This window comes from Sturnira hondurensis, unplaced genomic scaffold, assembly GCF_014824575.4.
Source record: "Sturnira hondurensis isolate 20B ecotype Veracruz unplaced genomic scaffold, ASM1482457v3 Scaffold0019186, whole genome shotgun sequence".
Taxonomy (NCBI): Eukaryota; Metazoa; Chordata; class Mammalia; order Chiroptera; family Phyllostomidae; genus Sturnira; species Sturnira hondurensis.
The window spans coordinates 272,026-289,840 of NW_028091817.1; the positions used below are offsets into that span (position 1 = coordinate 272,026).

Consider the following 17,815-nt stretch of genomic DNA (forward strand, 5'->3'; position numbering starts at 1 on the left):
GTGATTTCATATAAATGGAATCACATAAAGCAGTCTTTTCTGACTGCTTTCTTTTACTTTGCATAATGTTTTCAATATTCATCCATGTTGTATATATTAGTGCTGTTTTTTATGACTAAATAATTAATATATCATTGTGTGGCTCTACCACATTCTATTTATTCATCTAACAGATGATAGACATTTGGGTTGTTTGCACCTTTTGGCTATTATGAATAATGCTGTGAATATTTGTGTACAGGTTTTTGTGTGGACATATGTTTTCACTTTTGGGTATATACCCAGGAGTGAAATTGCCTAGTCAAATGGTAGCATGATGTTTAACTTTTTGAAAAACTAAAGACTAGTTTCCAAAATGGCTATACTATTTTACATTCCCTCCAGTGTTGTATGAAGATTCTGATTTCTCCACACATCCTTACCAATGCTTGTTATTATCTGTCTTTTGATTATAGTTATCTTAGTGGGTATCAAGTGGTACCGTTTTCTCAGTGGGTTCGCCACCAGAACATAGGTGTTGTGAAAACCACCACTAATCAAAGCCAAAATGGGAAAGGAAAAGACTCACATCAACATTGTGGTCATTGGACACAGATTCCTGCAAGTCTACCACTACAGGCCATCTCATCTATGGATGTGATGGGATCAACAAAAGGACCGTTGAAAAATTTGTAAAGGAGGCTACTGAGATAGAGAAGGGCTCCTTCAGGTGTGCCTGGGTCTTGGATAAACTGAAAGTTGAACCCGAGTGTGGTATCACGATTGGTATCTCCCTGTGGAAATTCAAGATCTGCAAGTATTATGTGACCATCATTTATGCCCCAGGACACAAAGGCTTTATCAAACCCATGATTACAGGCACTTCCCAGGCTGACTGTGCTGTCCTGATTGTTGCTGCTGGTGTTGGTGAATTTAAGTGTGTATCTCCAAGAATGGGCAGACCCATGAGCATGTCCTTCTGGCTGATACAGTGGGTGTGAAACAGGTGATTGTTGGTGTTAACTAAATGGATTCCACTGAGCCACGCTACAGCCAGAAGAGATATGAGGAAATTGTTAAAGAAGTCAGCACCTACATTAAGAAAATTGGCTACAACCCTGACACAGTAGCATTTGTGCCTATTTCTTGTTGGTGTGGTGACAGTATGCTGGAGCCAAGTGCTGGCATGCTTTGGTTCAAGGGATAGAAAGTCACCCGGAAAGATGGCAGTGCCCGTGGAATCACACTGCTTGAAGCTCTGGTTGCATCCTGCCACCAACTTGTCCAATTGACAAGCCCCTGTGTCTGCCTCTCCAGGATGTCTACAAAATTGGTGGCATTGGTACTGTCCCTGTGGGCTGAGTGGAGAAATGCTGTTCTCAAACCTGGCATGGTGGTCACCTTTGCTCCAGTCAACGTTACAACTGAAGTAAAGTCTGTTGAAATGCACCATGAAGCTTTGAGTGAAGCTCTTCCTGGGGACAATGTGGGCTTCAATGTCAAGGACATGTCTGTCAAAGATGTTCATCATGGTGATGTGGCTGGTGACAGCAAAAATGACCCACCAATAGAAGCTGCTGACTTCGCAGCTCAGGTGGTTATCCTCAACCATCCAGGACACATCAGTGCTGGATATGCACCTGTTCTGGATTGTTGCACGGCTCACATTGCTTGCAGATTTGCTGAGCTGAAGGAGAAGATTGATCATTACTCTGGGGAAAAGCTGGAAGATGGCCCAAAGCTTTTGAAATCTGGTGGTGCTGCCATTGTTGATATGGTTCCTGGCAAGTCCATGTGTGTTAAGAGCTTCTCTGACTATCTTCCTTTGGGATGCTTTGCTGTTTGTGACGTGAGCCAGAGAGTTGCTGTTGGTGTCATCAAAGCAGTGGACAAGAAGGCAGCTGGAGCTGGGAAAATCACCAAGCCTGCCCAGAAAGCTCAGAAGGCTAAATGAATACTATGTCCAATACCTGTCACCCCAGTCTTAATCGTGATGGAAGAAAGGTCTTAGAAGTGTTTGTCTCAACAGGCCATTTAAGTTTAATAGTGAAAGACTTTAATAATGCATTAACCTTCAGAAGGAGAGGTGAATGTTTTGTAGACCATGTGTTTTTTGTGTTTGTGGGAGTTTTTAAGTTACTAGTTTTTTAAATCAGTACTTTTTAATGAAATCAACCTGACCAAAAATCTGTCACAGAATTTTGAAACCCATTAAAACAAAGTTTAATTAAGAAAAAAAAAGTGGTATCTTTTAGTTTTGATCTGCATTTTCCTGATGACTCTTCATTGTGCTTTAAAAAATTTCTTGCTTATCTGGTCATTTCTGGTTTTCCCAGTGCATTTTGTTTACTTTATCTTTTGTTTTGTTTTGTACTCCTATTTACATGTCTTGATTTTTTTCCCCTGTGAATGTCTATTCCCTTAGTCTTACCAGCTACCTTTGCTGGCAGTGTACACCAGGAGAGAGGAGAACAGTCTGGTTTCAGCTTGTCACCCTCTAGGCAACTTTTGTGAACTGGGAGGCTCTGGGCTCAATCATTTAGCATCCTCACCTTTTTCTACAATCATGCAACCTCACCTCAGAGAAATTCCCAGGACATTTGGCCCCTGTGCTCCTTTATACCTCCCTCTGCTGTCACTGGATTAGAGAATACTCAAGGGCTGTCCCAAGGGTGTCTGCCCTCCACCCCAGGAAGGTACCAGCACTGCTCTGATATCACCCCTCTAGTTGGTGCTTCCTGGCAAAGTAGTTTGCCAGAGATCTGTCCAGAGCTGAGGAAGTGGTCCAGTCAGGAAATATCCCTGTCCCCATCTTCATGAAATGCCTTTCTGTGCTCTAGACTGCCCACTGCCACCTTACCTGTACCCAGACACTTTTGTTGTCCTTTGGGGTTCCCCACATCCTTTGTGTTGTCTTCCCTTTCTCTCTTTTGACCTCTCCTAGATTGGGTTTGGGGAAGGGACCTAGCAGTCCACCTATCTCCCTATTTTGTTTAGAATCAGAAATGTGAAGAAGCTCTTTTAACGTTTTCCAAATTTACTTGACTTTGGGACTCCCCCCGCACACCATTTTGTCATTCAACTGACGTTAAGCTGAACACTGCCAGGCACTATTCTTTGGGGCAGTAACTGCAGTGAATTAAGGCAGACAAGGTTTCCCACCCCTATGGAGCTGTCATCAGTGAGCAGGGAGGTGACAGTACTCACTCCCTTAATGAACAGGATGACTTCCTACAAAGCTGCAGTGGAGTGGAGGAGCAGAAAGCAATAGCACCACTTCAGACAGGGTAGTTAAGGACAGCCTTTCTGTGGAGGTAACACTTGAACCAAGTTCTGATATACAAGGAAGAACCAGGCTGAGGAAGATTTAGGACAGAAGACCCCGGCACAGGACCTAAGGCAGGAGTTAGTTTGGTGCCTGGGGCTAGAACATGGTGATGACCAAGAAAGGGGATGATGGGAGATGAGGCCACAGAAGTAATGGAGCCAGATCCCATAGGTCATGGCAAGGAGTTTGAATTGTATTATGAACATACAGTGGGAAGGCAGGTAGGAGTTTCCATCAAGAGGGGTGAATTTAATTAGTTTTTAAAGGAAGAATCTGGTGTGAAGAACAGATGATACGGAGTAAGAGTGACCATAGGTAGCAGGGAGACTGATAGGCAGTGGTAGTGATCTAGACAGAACTTGAGTGTGGTTTAGACTTGGGAGAAAGCAGGGGTGATGGAAAGAAGTTGGGGTACTATATAAAATTTATAGAGTTTCATGAACTCATCTTGAGATACTAACTGGATAGTGTTTTGTGGGCTGGTGGTCCAGTGGCTGGCATTTCAGTTACCTGTTGCTGCGTTACAAACCATCCTCAAACTTAGTAGCTTTAAACAATGACTATTTAATATTTCTTCTTGTTGCTGTGGGTTGACTGGGCTCAATTGGGTGATTCTTCTGTGGCTGAATTCAGCTGAGAGCTGGGTCAAGACTGTAATGAGCAAGGTGCTTCTCTCCCCAGAGCCTGTTTCTACGTCCTCTAGTTATTCACGGTTCCAGCCTGAACACAATGGCAGCTGGACTCAAAGAGGGAAAAAAATAGAAGCTGCCAGTCGTCTTAAGGTCTGGGTTCAAAAGTCCCAGAATGATACTTCCGTCACTTTCTGATTGGTCAGTTACAGGCCACCCTTATTCAAGGGGAGGAGAAATTGACTCTGCCTTTTGATATGAGGAGCCACAAATATCCAAAAGTATAGGACGGAGTGTTGGGGTCATATTTTGAAACTATATAAGACAGCTTGCAATTTCACTTTGAAACTTATTTTAAAGTCTTAGAAGAATTTAAAAGTTTGGTTTTGAAAGTTTGGTGTTCAGTTTGGGAAAGTGATGAGAGCAAATTATAAAAGAAAGAATTCTTGCTCTTCTTCCAACAGAGTTATTTGCTAGGCTAAGAGCAAACTGATTCTACAAAAACAACTCAAGTTTCTAAACTTTATCCAACCCTTGGCAAACCATTTGATAAGTGTGTCTTTCAATCTTTAATTTCAACTCTTTGCTATAAAACCGCAATTGCATGTGTTTTGTTACTGCATGACTGAGGGCCCTTAGAGCCTCACTCAATGAGAACGGACATCTTCAATCAGGCGCCCAGGGTGAAACCCACCGGTTCAGTTAGGGTACCTGCCTAAGGAGCAGAGTCCACATCCTCTTTGACTCTGGTAGGGCCTCTCCACTATTGTAATTTGTTTTAGGGATGATACCTATTTTTGTCAAATTTACTCATTGGAATAGAGACATATTTTAATCAATCAGTATATAGGTACTGCAATAATTGGCCCCCGTGGTTGTTTGGATAACTGTGCATTACCTTCACAACACTTGTGCTGGTTAATGTTTGTTGAATGGACTGAAAGTGTAATATAGATAAAATGGAACTTATAGAAGCTGTAACTCCCATGCTTAATACTGCATTTCACTCACTTGAATGACTTTAAACACTTTCAACTTTAAAATCTTTTAAGTTATTTTGATTTTAAACTATTACAACCAGGATGAGTTTTTCATGTTTAATTTTATACAAAGGTGACTATGAATTTTTTTGTTGACATGAGCTTTTAAAATATGATGTAAAAAAGACCCTTCTAATACATTAAAACATTGTAAGTACTGATTATATGTGGAAATTAAATCAATCTTTTGAATAATTCTATTTATATATAACCAGTGTTTCTTTCTCATAGACTGCCTTGCCATCCAGGAAAGGATTTCGGCATCAAACCACCAAGTTTTTGTATCGTTTGGTGGGATCGGAAGATTTGGCTGTGGACCAGAGCATTGTGAGCCCTTACACTTCTCGGATCTTGAAACCGTACATCAGGTACATAGAGAAGAGCCATGATGTTGATTGTGTCATGACAAGTAATGTTTGTGCTTTCTGCCCCCCGCCCCCTCTCCTGGAGTGAAGAAATACCAAAACCTGTGAGCAGGAGTCAGCAAGGACTGACTGAGTCTGTGCTTTGTATCTAGCCTTAGCCCCGACTTGTTTCTACTATGCTTTTTTTGCAGAAAGGATGATTCTTTGATAGAAACAGAAAAAGCAAGGATAAGTTAACTGTTGGATTTCATTAAGATGACCATACTCATTGTTTTATTTTAAATTTAAAGTTGTATGTATTTAATAGTCTGTGAAATAAAAAAAGTGGGAGAGATGTCTCAGATTGGACCTATAGCTGGATTGGATGTTGGGACAGTTTCTGCTGCGAAGCAGAGCTGACAAGAGAGGTCCCCAGTGCTATCTTGGCTGTGATTAACAGAGCACATAGTCTTTGTTGACTGTACTTGCTCTGCAGGTCTGCAGTCACCTGACCCTCCTTGCATAGCACTGCTTCCCAGGGCAGGCACATGGAAGGGCAGTGTGTGAGCCTGCTTTGGTTCCCCTGGTCTCTGATGGTTCCCACCTACCTTGGCAGGGTTGAACCTTCTCCGCCCTAGACTCTGTCTTGGTGAGAGCACTCAGAGGGTTAAATTAGATGCTAATTCTATTTCCTTGCTCTGTTCACAAGGCTCACCAGCACCAGTAGAGTTACTGGGGGGTACAGAGGGGTTTGGTCAACAAATGTTTAAAGAATGAACTTTAAATTTGTACCAAAAAGTGCTTTACTGTAGTCAAGCTAATTGCCTTATAAAGTAATTCAAGTGACTTCAAAATTTCAAGCATATCAAAGAATTTGCATGAATTAAATGGTTAGGAGTAATATTGGGTATTTTTTGACTTGAATTTGTTTATTTTCCGTGGTACTGGAGGCGTGATTATGAAACAAAGCCACCCAAACTGCAACTCCTGTCACAGATTCGTTCTCATCTGCACAGAAGTGACCCTCACTGGACTGCAGAGCCCGAGGCACCTCTCGATTACTGCTATGTCCGGCCAAATCACATCCCAACGATAAACTCCATGTGTCAGGAGTTTTTCTGGCCTGGTATGTTCTCCCGTTTTCAAACTGGGTAGATCAGTTTTCTGTATAGTTAACTTTAGTAATTTTTAAAATTATTGTATGTTATGTAACCCTAAAACCTTTACTCATTATTTTATATAGTTTATCTCTACTAGTAGAAAAATATTAAAATATAAATTCCTCTTTTTTCCCCTAAGATCAAGAATAAGCCTGCATTTAAAGTAATAAACAGTGTTTTTTTTCTCTTCCCTATTTTCCTCTGCTTCCAGAATAAAAGATTCATCCTGTTTGTTTACGTATATGTTTAGATACCAGGTAACGTCTGCCAGCCATACACAGACTGGCAGCTGAGGCATTTGGAGACTTGATTTTGCATAATAAGTCTGTGTGCTCTGTGTATTGAGCTGTTTCATAGAGAGTGTTAGTACAGCCAAAAGGTGTTTTTAAAAAGCCAAATATGCCAATCACAGACTTTAACATAATATGATTTGTCATTTTATCAGCCTTATAATATTCTGTATCTAAACACCAAAGCCATCAGTTAACACATTTTCATTGTTAAATATAAACACATTTTTTGTGGATCTGCTTTACTACTGTGCTTTGAAATATAATGTCTTCCAGATAAGATTTCTGTTATCTGGAAGGTTACATAAGATTTCACCAGGATAAGAGCTTTGTCATCTTTGTCTGATAATCATGTCAGAGTGCGTGTGGTGGCAGAGCAAAAAGGAACATTCTGGGAGCATTCGCTACTTCCTGCCTTCATACTAGGTGACTTCCATACCCTATGCAAGGACTCATTTTTTATTTAATTTTTTAATTGTAAAATGTAGCATTTGTACAAAAGAGCTTATAAATTGAATATGTCTGAGATAAAGAATACAGTGAAATGGACACTCTCAGAGGATCTTTACTCCCACTCTGTGAGGTCTAGGTACACTCTCATCTTAAACAAGGTAAAACTGAGGCCAAGCCATTTAGAGATGTGCCCATGGGTACATGTGGCCAAGGAGGCTAAATTAAAAATCAGGTGTGTCCAGTTCTCAACCTGTTTGCTGCTACTGTCCATCCTATCCTGATTTAACATATGTACTTAAGAAAGGATGATGTTAATTTTGGTATATTCTAAAATTCACTTTTAATTTTATGATCTGAATGTGTGCTGTCTATGTTAATATCCTTGTCTCATTTTATTTTGTTTTGTTTTTAGCATGCAGGTGCAGCTGTAAGTACAGACTGAACAGCTTGGTGTTCACTAATTCCAAAAGGCCCATGCTTTTGAATTTCCAATTGTTTTCTTTTCTTTAGGCATTGACCTGTCTGAGTGCTTGCAGTACCCAGACTTCAGTGTTGTCGTCCTGTATAAAAAAGTCATCATTGCTTTTGGCTTCATGGTTCCTGATGTGAAGTACAATGAAGCTTACATTTCATTTCTGTTTGTCCATCCTGAATGGAGAAGAGCAGGGATTGCAACTTTCATGATTTATCATCTCATTCAGGTATGTTGTATGTGCTCATCTTCTACACACTTGCTTTTGGGCTCTTTGGAAAGAATTGGAGGAAGAGTGGATCTGAGCAGGGCCCTCCTGCAGGGCCCAGTGGAATAGGAGACCATGTGACAGTGCCAGTTACCATCCTTCTCCACAAGATGGGTTCCCCTTTGGTTTTCAGAAGCTCCAGTGGGTTCTGGTGTGTTGCGTAATGTTATCCATTTTCTCTTATTATATTGTTTTTTCTTGTTTTTTATAGTATATATTTAAAAGGCAGTATCTTTTGTACTGTGAATTTGCAGTAGAAAATGTATAATGTACTTTTTTTACTTCTGTTGGTGTGCACTGTATATATAGTCTGTGTGTTTCTTTTCGTGAAAATAACTTTATAAGAAAAAAAACAAAACACATGGACAAAAATCTTCAACCCTCTAAAATAAAATTGCTGTTTAGATCCAGGTTTTGAAGAAGCCAGTTTGTGAAGATGTGTAGTAAATAAATGAGAAAATAGCAAAAGTGAAAGCTTGAAGCAGTTGTACTGTGCATACTGGTAACACTGCTGCTCTTAGAATCGGTGCCACCACGACTCAGACAGGAAGTAGAACTATGATTTTTAGTTTTCAAATATTTTAAAACATGTAGCTAAGCTGCATCAATCACTAGTAGTACATATTTTGTAATTCTTGATTGCTTTTCATTTTACTATCACTGTATAACCTGGTATGAACCTTGTAAGACTTAATTCTAATATCAAATTATAATTCATCCTTTAATATCTTTATCACCTTTGAAGAAAATATACCATAAATTTATATACTAACATCATAAAAACATGAAAGGATTTTATTTCACCCAGCATATTTTTGGCAGCTGTTGTTTAGAAACCATCTGGTATGGATGATTTTGTTACTGGTCTACATTCGTTTTGGGTTTGGGATTTTTTAAATTATTATTGAGGTATAATTGACATAACAACATTATATTAATTAGCTTCAAGTGTTAGCTTCGAGGGTACAACATAATGATTTAATTTTTCTACATACTGCAAAATGATCATTGTTACATTAAGTCTCATTAACATCCATGACCAAACATATAAAATTTTGTTTTCTTATTATGAGAATTTTTCAGATTTATTCTCTTCGCAACTGTCAAGTATACAGTACAGTATTAAATGGAGGATGGAGGCCCTAGCTGGTGTAGCTCAGTGGATTGAGCGCGGGCCTGCGAACCACACGATTGTGGTTCAATTCCCAGTCAGGGCACATGCCTGGGTTATAGGCCAGTTCCCAGCAGGGGACTCATGAGAGGCAACCATACATTGATGTTTCTCTCCTTCTCTCCTTCCCTTCCCCTCTAAGGATAAATAAATAAAATCTTAAAAATAAATAAATAAATAAATGGAGGGTGGAGTTGATAAAATGTTTTTCCAGTTTTTAATGAAACTTGCTCAATAATTCCAAGTGTTGGCCAGAACCTTGGGAACTGTCTTCTAGAAATTTCTTTCTTCTCACCTCTCTCAACAATTTACATGTGCTACCTTGTGTTGTCTTGAACTGAGATCTTTGTCCTTATTTCTCCTATGCCTGCTTTTTCTCTGCCTACTCCAGTCACAGAGAATTGACCTCTATTCTGTGTTCATCCTTCAACCTAGCAGAATGCCTGCAGGATTTCTGCCTTTCCCTTCTGGCAAGGGCTTGAGGGCAGGGCACAGATGACACAGTTTGATGTGTGTGCTTGACACAAGGCCTGGTCCAGTCAGTCCTTAGAGAGCATTTCCTGAGTGAGAGGACAGTCTTCATCTTGGTATATGGGTGCCTGGCCCCCAGCCAGCCCAGGCCCAGACACAGTCAGTAGTACTTGGTGATGACCATGATCACACTGTGCATATTTGCACTAGAAGGAATACCACCAGCCTTACCATAGGATATGCTCTTGTCCTTGGTATACTGGTAGTTCTTTCTTGTCCTAAAATGCCTTTGGATACAAAATGTGAATTCAGCAAAGAATAGAAGGTAGCTGTCTCCTTTTGACAGCGTTCTTAAGTAGAGGCCTTGGGGGAACCATGAAGTATAAACTCTCAAGGACCTGTCAACATCAATATTTTGATGCCTTTATTAAAAACAAGTTGTTTATTTATAATACTTTAGGGATACTTTAGCCTGTGTAGCTAATTAAAGAATCCAAGGACTTGCCTTATATTGGTAGAATAATTATTATTCTTTTTTCCTAGGATTGGGCCTATCTTAAATATAGAAATCTCTGTTTGAATAGTGAGTTCTGTCAGTTTGGGAGGGATGGGAGGTAGACTTTGGGATTCTGAAGGTCCGTGTAAATTTTTCAGTTTTTATAATTAAATGAAAGTCTTAATATTTTATGTCTGGTCACATGATTTAACATCTAGTTTTTAAAAGCAGAGCTTACCTTGTTCACTATTTCTTCAAGATTGACATAGTGTTTGGTATAGATATGTTTGATACATTTACATGTAATTGAAGTACTAATAATACAGTTGACAATGAAATACCTCCCTTGGCCCTTTGCTTCAGAGAGAAAAAAGAACATTCAGCATTCCATCAGTTTCCTTAGTGTTGATGAATGCTTCAGTGAATGTTTTGATTGAGGTAAAATGTCATTCAGTTTCCCCAATGACACCTAGCTGTTGCTAGGTGTTGCAAAGTCTGAGTCCTTGACTTCTCCAGTTTCCTAAACTAACTACCTACACTTAAAAGAGTTTCTCTGCCTACTCGTTTTTCCTCACGCTTTCTCCTATTCATCTTGTATTTTCCCACTCTTTTGGCAGACCTGCATGGGCAAGGATGTAACCCTTCACGTCTCAGCAAGCAACCCTGCTATGCTGCTGTACCAGAAGTTTGGATTCAAGACTGAGGAATATGTTTTAGATTTTTATGATAAGTATTACCCCTTGGAGAGTACAGAGTGTAAACATGCATTCTTCCTGAGGCTCCGACGCTGATGTGACTGGAATGTAGCTCTTCACAAAGAAACACATATGCTGTTAGAGATGGGTCTTCACATAGACCTTATTCATTTCACTGTGAGTTCTAATCTCTACGATTAGACATTCATTCAAATTCTCAGCTAAGCTGAGAAAAGAGGTGGGCGATGGAATGAGTAGTGAGTACCCTATCAGCAAAATCGAGGTCCAGTCAGTCCTTTCTAGAGAGACTGTCAAACCACATCTTGGGACTCTGGACTCCACAGTTAACTAACGCTGAAAGATGCTGCTGTCCTTCCACTGGACAGTTTATAAGAATGAGTATCAAACTGATAGTGAGAGAGAATCTGCCCATCCTAATTTAAAGGATGAGCAAATGTGATTGCTGTAAAGATTCATGCAGTGCCTGAGAGGCACTGTCCTGTCGTGGGATGATGAGGGATTATAGGATGGTTACAAAAGGGATGCCAACCCTTTTCCCAGCTTTGATATGTTGTCAGTAAACCTGCAGGGTTTCTAAGTGAGTGAGGTTCTGTTGTCTCTCTCTGACTTTGGTCACAGTCAAAATAAACTAAATGTTGTGTCTACACATTGCTTCACCTGTTCTGTTAGCATCTCCCACCAGGGGCTTGGTCTGGGAGTTCAGGGTCTCAGTTTCCCTGTGCCTGTGAAGTTGGCTTGGTGTTGAGTGGCTGAGTGGCCTACATTTAGATTGCACCTGGGTGGAACTGTACAGTGGTGGAAGGGGAATTGGCCTTGAACAGACCTATATTGTCTTCAGGACTAGGCTCTTTGGTGTGTGTGTGGGGGGGGAAGTGTTGGAGACAGACTCTCAATAAGCTTTTTTGGGATCCAGAAGGAGCATTTCCGAAGGTATTGGCTATTCTCAAATAAAAATCTTTCCTTGTAACAACTAGATCTTCAATCTAATCATTTTGCTTTCAAACTTTCTTTAATTAAGAGTGGCGGCTCTTAACTTTTTGGGACATGTATCCCTTTCAAATTCCAAAGAAATCTAAACACTGGCACATTTAAAACTTTGCATCAGAGATGTGGACCACAGGTTAAGAACCTCTGTTCTACGGACTGTAGTTAGAGCCAGCTTGAATCTTTCTGTTCAAGGGGAATGTGTTGTGCCCTCATGTGAATATAGTCTAGAAGTTTTTCTGTCACTTGTCTCTCTTAACGAGGTTCGGGGCTCCCTAGCACTTGGCCCAGGACTGGACAAAGAGTCACTCATTTGCCAAGTTCACTAAAGCTGTGATGGCCTGCCTCCAGAGAATGAATCTTCTGGACTCTTTACCACCTTTCTCTCCTTCCACAGAGCTAACCCAGCCTCACCCTGCAAGGACCCAACAGAGAGGGTGGGATCAGTTGTAAACTAACACTCACTTGTTTACTCTTTGGGTATATGTGTTTTAATGTCAAAAGAATGCTTTTTTTTTTTTTTTTACCCAAAAGCTTTAAGTAGTGTTGACACTAGGAAGATGGGCAGTTTGAGCCTCTCCACAGAGGAGCTCCTAGGTTACACAGGTGTGCATCACAGAGCTGCACACTCCTCTCCACAGCAGTGGTACTGGACAGACCTGTCTTCACTTTATTTTTTATTCATGTATTTATTCCATAATCAAAATAAATCATAATTTAAAAGCCATGACATTTTTACAAGGTTAAGGAGACTTTGTATTACAGCTGCATCAATAAAACAGATATAAGTCTAAAATGCAACACTGAACAGGTGTGCTGTTCCCATGATGGAATAACTACATAACGATTACACATACAAATTCCCTAAAGATTGAGATGAGGAAAATAACCCCTTGAAACAAACTTCCCAATGAATAGAGGCATGCTGCATAATTTCTATTAACATATTACTGCAAGATGGAAAAATGTCCAAAGTGTATCATATTTTGCTGTATATAATGTGCACTCACATATCTTGTGTGCATTATATATGTGATTATTATACTAATGGTATATAATCATTATACTCATGTAAAATGTGCATCCTTATTTTTCTCTAAAAATTTTGGCAAAAAAAGTGCACAGTATACACGGCAAAATACGGTGACTAACTCAAACCCCCTTTATTCATGTACCTGATCTTAGCGTTTGTCTTCCTACCTCAGTCACATCAAATCTATGCTCAGAAATACCACCTTCATTCCCCAAGGACCTCAGCAGAGACTGCTGTTAATGAGCCTGCATGCAGTCTTCACCTAGAACCTCCAGGGAAATCAAGAGCTCAGTAAGAGCAGCAGCATTTCTTTAAACAATTGTCTTAACTGTTGAATTAGTTCTGATAGGCCATGCGCATTTCATAAACAAATGGAAATGGTATCTTAATATCTTTCTTTTTTTCTTACAAAATGTTAAGCAGGTTATTCAAGTAAAAATAAATTTTTACAAAAACAATGAAAAATAAAAATTCAAAGGGTTTATGCCAAAAAGCAAACCAGTCCTTTGCAGCCTATTTGTTTCTGGGTTGTAAAGCCACAAAGAGGGCAGTGAGGCAGTCGATGGTCCCTCCCGTGGTGGCTCAGGCAGGGCCTTATTTCAGGTGGATGAGCACACCATGGATTTCTGGAAAAACTTCACCTCAGGAACTTTGTTTTTCCCAGCATGACGTGTACTATTACTGGAAGTCAGATTAGTTGGTGTGGCAAATATGATAGGTGGTGCTCGTGTGGAAACCATAGGCATTAATCCCTGTGGGCTATAGGCGCAGGAAGCCCATGCTCCCACCAATTTCTGTGTGAAATCCCTAAACTTGTAGTACATGATGCCCTCTGTCCAGCACTCATAGCCTCTCCCTGTCTTCACTTTAAATGACACCTTATAATTCAAGTCATTTTGAGAGAAAACTTCAAGGTCAAATTGAGTAGCAGTTGAAAAGCAAACACATTACCAATATGTTCACATTTAGTCAAAATGTCAAGTATTCTAGTTAAACTGAGTATGGCCTGAGTATAGTCTTTAGGCTAAATTAAAAGTCACGTCCAACAAAGGGCATTAAGCTTTAAGTGGGATGAAAAGCAAAGACCCTGATCTCAGAGGTTCTTGGAAAAGCAAGAATTATTGGGAACTGAAGTGTCTGGGTCTTAAGCCTTGGGTGGTGGTCTTGTGTCCATATAGAAGCAGAAAAACACTTGGCATTTCCAGAGCCAAAGCTAGGGTGGAAACATAAAAGTTTGTAAGACATTGACCAGATACATTCTAGGTGCTAAAAATATGAAAATAATGGCTGCTCACACTGAGCTCTTCTCTCAAGGATTCCATGAGGTTATGCTATAATGTCGTCTTTTATGCAAGAGAAAATAGGCTTGAGAGGTTGAGTAAAATAGCACACAGACCGCAGAGATTGATCCTGTCTATGCTGGAGCTGTCTCTGCAATGGCCCTGCCCAGTCTGCAGTGTGGTATGAAATGGAGGATGAGCTCTCCGAGGCCAAAGGGTCTGGCCAAAGGGTCCATGGACCCAGAATGGGGACCTGTGATTCTGAGCTGAGCCAGTCACTTCCTATATGTGCTGCTTGGACCTCCCCCCTTTGGTGTGTAGATAGTTCTTTGCTGGTCTCCCAGGTAAGGGTTCATAACTTGGGGTGGTTGTGTGCAAAGAAGTGAGCATAAGAGTATAATTTTTTTCAGGGGAGGGGCCTGAAGCATCAACAGATGTTCAAAGGGGTGTGTGAGCCAAAAAGCAGTAAAAAACCCTGTTCAGCTTGGAGGAGAGAAGTTTCTAGAGTAGGTTGGGTGGTTGTGACAGTTTCACAAAAGGAATGGCTTAGCAAATATTACCTTTAAAATGTTTTGTTTTTAACTGACATAATTTCAGGCTTGATGGAAAATTTGCAAGAGGACAGAGAATTCCCAGATACCCTTTATCCCTGTTCCCTAAATATTAATATTTTACACATTTGCCTTTTTCTTGCTCTCTTTACACACATTATGCATACATATACACACACTTTTTTCTGAACAATTAAAAAGTAAGTTGCAGATACTATGTCCCTTTACCCTTGGTATTATGGTGTGCATTTCTTAAAGTAAGAAATGTTCTTACCTCACCACAGTACTATTATCAAAATCACATAAGTTAACATTGACCCCATGCTGTTATCTGATCTACAGACCTAATTCACATTTCACTAATTGTTCTAACATTGCCCTTTATAGCATAAGAAAATCAAGATCAAGCATTGTGTTCAGTAGTCATGCTTCCTTAATCTCTTATGATCAGAGACCGCCCTGGTCTTTCTTAACATGGACATTTTTTATAAGTACTGGCTAGTTGATTCAGAATGTCCCTGAACTTGGGGGTGCCTGTTGTTTCCTTCTGTTTAGCATTCTGTTAGGTACTGTGGCAGAAATAAAACAAAAAGATGCTGAGTTCTCCTCAGCTCGTCATTTAGGAACCACATACTGTCTACTAGTCCCATTTCTAGCAAATTTAACTTTGATTTCTTAGTTTTTGCAAATAAGTATTTTGTGGGGAGATTCACAGAGTTGGTGTAATGTTCTGTTACTCCTCAGATATTCCAACACTAGTTTTAGCATCCAAACAATGTTCTTTTGGCCTGCTGCTGTGAAGAAGAAAGCTGTCCAGGCTTCCTTGAGGAAGCCCCTTTTAAAGGTGGATTAGCAATGCCTGCTCTTTTTTTTAGTGTGGTGATACACTGAGCACTAAGCTCAAGAGACAGCCTGGTAAGTAGGTTAAGTAGTAGGTCTTTCACATCTGTCACCCTTCAGTAAAATGCTGGCTAGGGTTCCTGCATTCCCACTGCTGCTTCAGGACATAGCAGCAGCGTTATAGGAAAGTGGAGGTACTTCAGTCCGGCTCCAGTTATTTGGTGCTTTGTAGCTTTTGCATGTCAGTATTTACTAGAGCTATCTGATGACAAAAAGAATAAAGGATTTGTTAGCTACCTAATGTTACACAAGAAACCACCACAAAATCTAGTGTTTTAACACTATAGTTGTATATTTCCTCTTGGGTTGTATAGGTTTTCCAGTGGTTCTCTCCACATGGTGCCTCCTGGGTCACTGGGGAAGTAGCTAGTACCTGGGAGTTAAGAGGGTAGTGCTGACCAGGGGTCTTGGTCAGTCCTCTCCCAGGTGGGCCTCTGCATGGGGTTACTTAGACTGCCTCATGACATGGAGTCTGGGTTCCAAAAAGAAGCATTCTTCTGATATTCCAGGAAAACAATTGCAAGTACTTACCAAGCCTTTGCTTATAATATACTTACTACTCACCCATTGGCTGGAACCAGTCACATACATGCCCAAGCTTCTAGTCCACATGGGAGGGCTTCAAGAGGGACAAATACCAGGATATGTTCATGAGGGGGGCCTCCAAAGTACAGTCAACCACACAAAAGACTATTACAGAAATGCCATCTAAAGCTCTAACACCCAGATGGCAGCAGCCCAGCTGAGACCAGCTCCTTTTTGAGACCTCTGGGTGGGCCATAGATAGTGGACGCCTCACCCATGCTGGGGATTTTAGTAAGAGTGCTATTGGTGGCCCTAGTGCAGGAGTCCTGGGGTGGCACGGTCTTTTGCTTTTTGTGTTTCTGGGCCAGTCTCAAATGGAAATGGGACAGAAGAGTGAGACAGATGAGGTGAGAGGGAGGCCTCTCCCTGAGGTGGATGTGGTTCCTCAGAATCTGAAAAGATCTCCCCTTATACCCATCCTATAGTAAATGGCCCCTCCCCCCTTTTAAAGTTTTATTGAAATATGATTTACATACTGTAAAAATCACTAATTTTAAATGTACAATTCAGTGATATTTTTTAGTAGATTAGTACAGAGTTGTATAACCATCACCAAGTTCAGTGTTAAGACATTGGGCTGAAAAGATCACTGCTGCTCATTTGCAGCCAGTCCCACACCTACCCCAGCCCTAGGTACACTAATCTGTTTTCTGTGTGTAGATTTGCCTTTTCTAGGCAACATGTCTAATGACATTTTTTTGCTTTACCTCAACTTGTGGTTTCTGTTATCAGCTACCAGAGTCTTCTCTAACCCAAAAGAACCAGTCACTTTAGATATTTTTGTATAAAGCGTCCAAGTCCTTTTGTTTTATGCACATAAGCCTTTGCAATTGCCAACTTTTTCCACATACTAATTTTTAAAATTAACTGTGATCATACTTCATATCCTGTTCTATTAGATATAATTTTCTTTATTTTTTAAGTGGTCACAAACAGCATTCTAAATTATCAAACATTGAAAAAAATCATGTATGGTATGATTGTATTTTATCACAGGAGTGTATCATAATTTTAAAAATCCCCCTTGTTTTCAGTTTTACTATTGTAAAGAATAATGTATTAAACATTCTTGAAGCTAAATCTGGATGAATATCTATGACTCTTTCTTTAGAACACATCCCAAGAAGTGAAATTGCTATATTAAAGGAGATACAATGTTGTCAAAGTGCAGTCAATAGCAATAATAATGTCTGTTGTTTGCTGAGTGTTTCTCATGTGCATGCACCATTCTAAGAGCCTTGAATAACTCAGAAATATATTAAAATCTCACAATAGTTCACTGAGGGGGGTACTGTTATAATTCTCATGTTTCTCAGTGAAAAAAAAAACTGAGGCACAGAGAAATTTACAATAACTTGTCCAAAACTTCACAGCTAGTAACTGACAGAACCTGAGTCTGGCTCTAGAACCTTTAACCACACAATTTTTTAAAAATTTATAATTCAATTCATTGTACTATATCTACAATTCTTTCTTTTTAATAAACAATTTATGTAGTTCAAGAAGAAATTTCAGAGCAGAGTTGGAAAACTACACTTGTCATTTTAAAAATTACTACTATGAAGCTACCATGATCAAGGTAATGATCTTTTATGAGCCCAGCATTATCCTGAAACCAGCCAAAGACATTACAAGGGAAAAAAAAGTATAGACCATTAATTTTCA

The 17,815-nt window shown here is 40.0% G+C and overlaps 2 protein-coding genes and 1 pseudogene across 3 annotated transcripts in view; 2 read left to right on the forward strand and 1 right to left on the reverse strand.

The window, feature by feature from the left end:
- KAT14 (lysine acetyltransferase 14) overlaps positions 1 to 11,784 on the forward strand; it is a 55,197-nt gene extending 43,413 nt beyond the window's left edge. For both annotated transcript variants that reach the window (XM_037070950.1, XM_037070951.1), the window contains exons 7-10: positions 5,208 to 5,344; positions 6,271 to 6,446; positions 7,734 to 7,924; positions 10,719 to 11,784. In XM_037070950.1, coding sequence (XP_036926845.1) covers positions 5,208 to 5,344; positions 6,271 to 6,446; positions 7,734 to 7,924; positions 10,719 to 10,892 — 678 coding nt within the window. In that variant the 3' untranslated portion in view covers positions 10,893 to 11,784. The remainder of the gene's footprint in view (positions 1 to 5,207; positions 5,345 to 6,270; positions 6,447 to 7,733; positions 7,925 to 10,718) is intronic.
- LOC119004207 (elongation factor 1-alpha 1-like) lies at positions 533 to 1,948 on the forward strand (annotated as a pseudogene).
- Positions 11,785 to 13,433: 1,649 nt separating the features above from the next.
- On the reverse strand, positions 13,434 to 13,658 carry LOC119004209 (cytochrome c oxidase subunit 7A-related protein, mitochondrial-like). Its single transcript, XM_037070953.1, has one exon. It carries the CDS (start codon positions 13,656 to 13,658, stop codon positions 13,434 to 13,436), a length of 225 nt encoding a protein of 74 aa, XP_036926848.1.
- Positions 13,659 to 17,815: the final 4,157 nt, after the last annotated feature.

Bases quoted from the DNA above. Each gene is read 5' to 3' on its own strand.
- LOC119004209 (XM_037070953.1), bottom strand. From the start codon at position 13,658: ATGTACTACAAGTTTAGGGATTTCACACAGAAATTGGTGGGAGCATGG.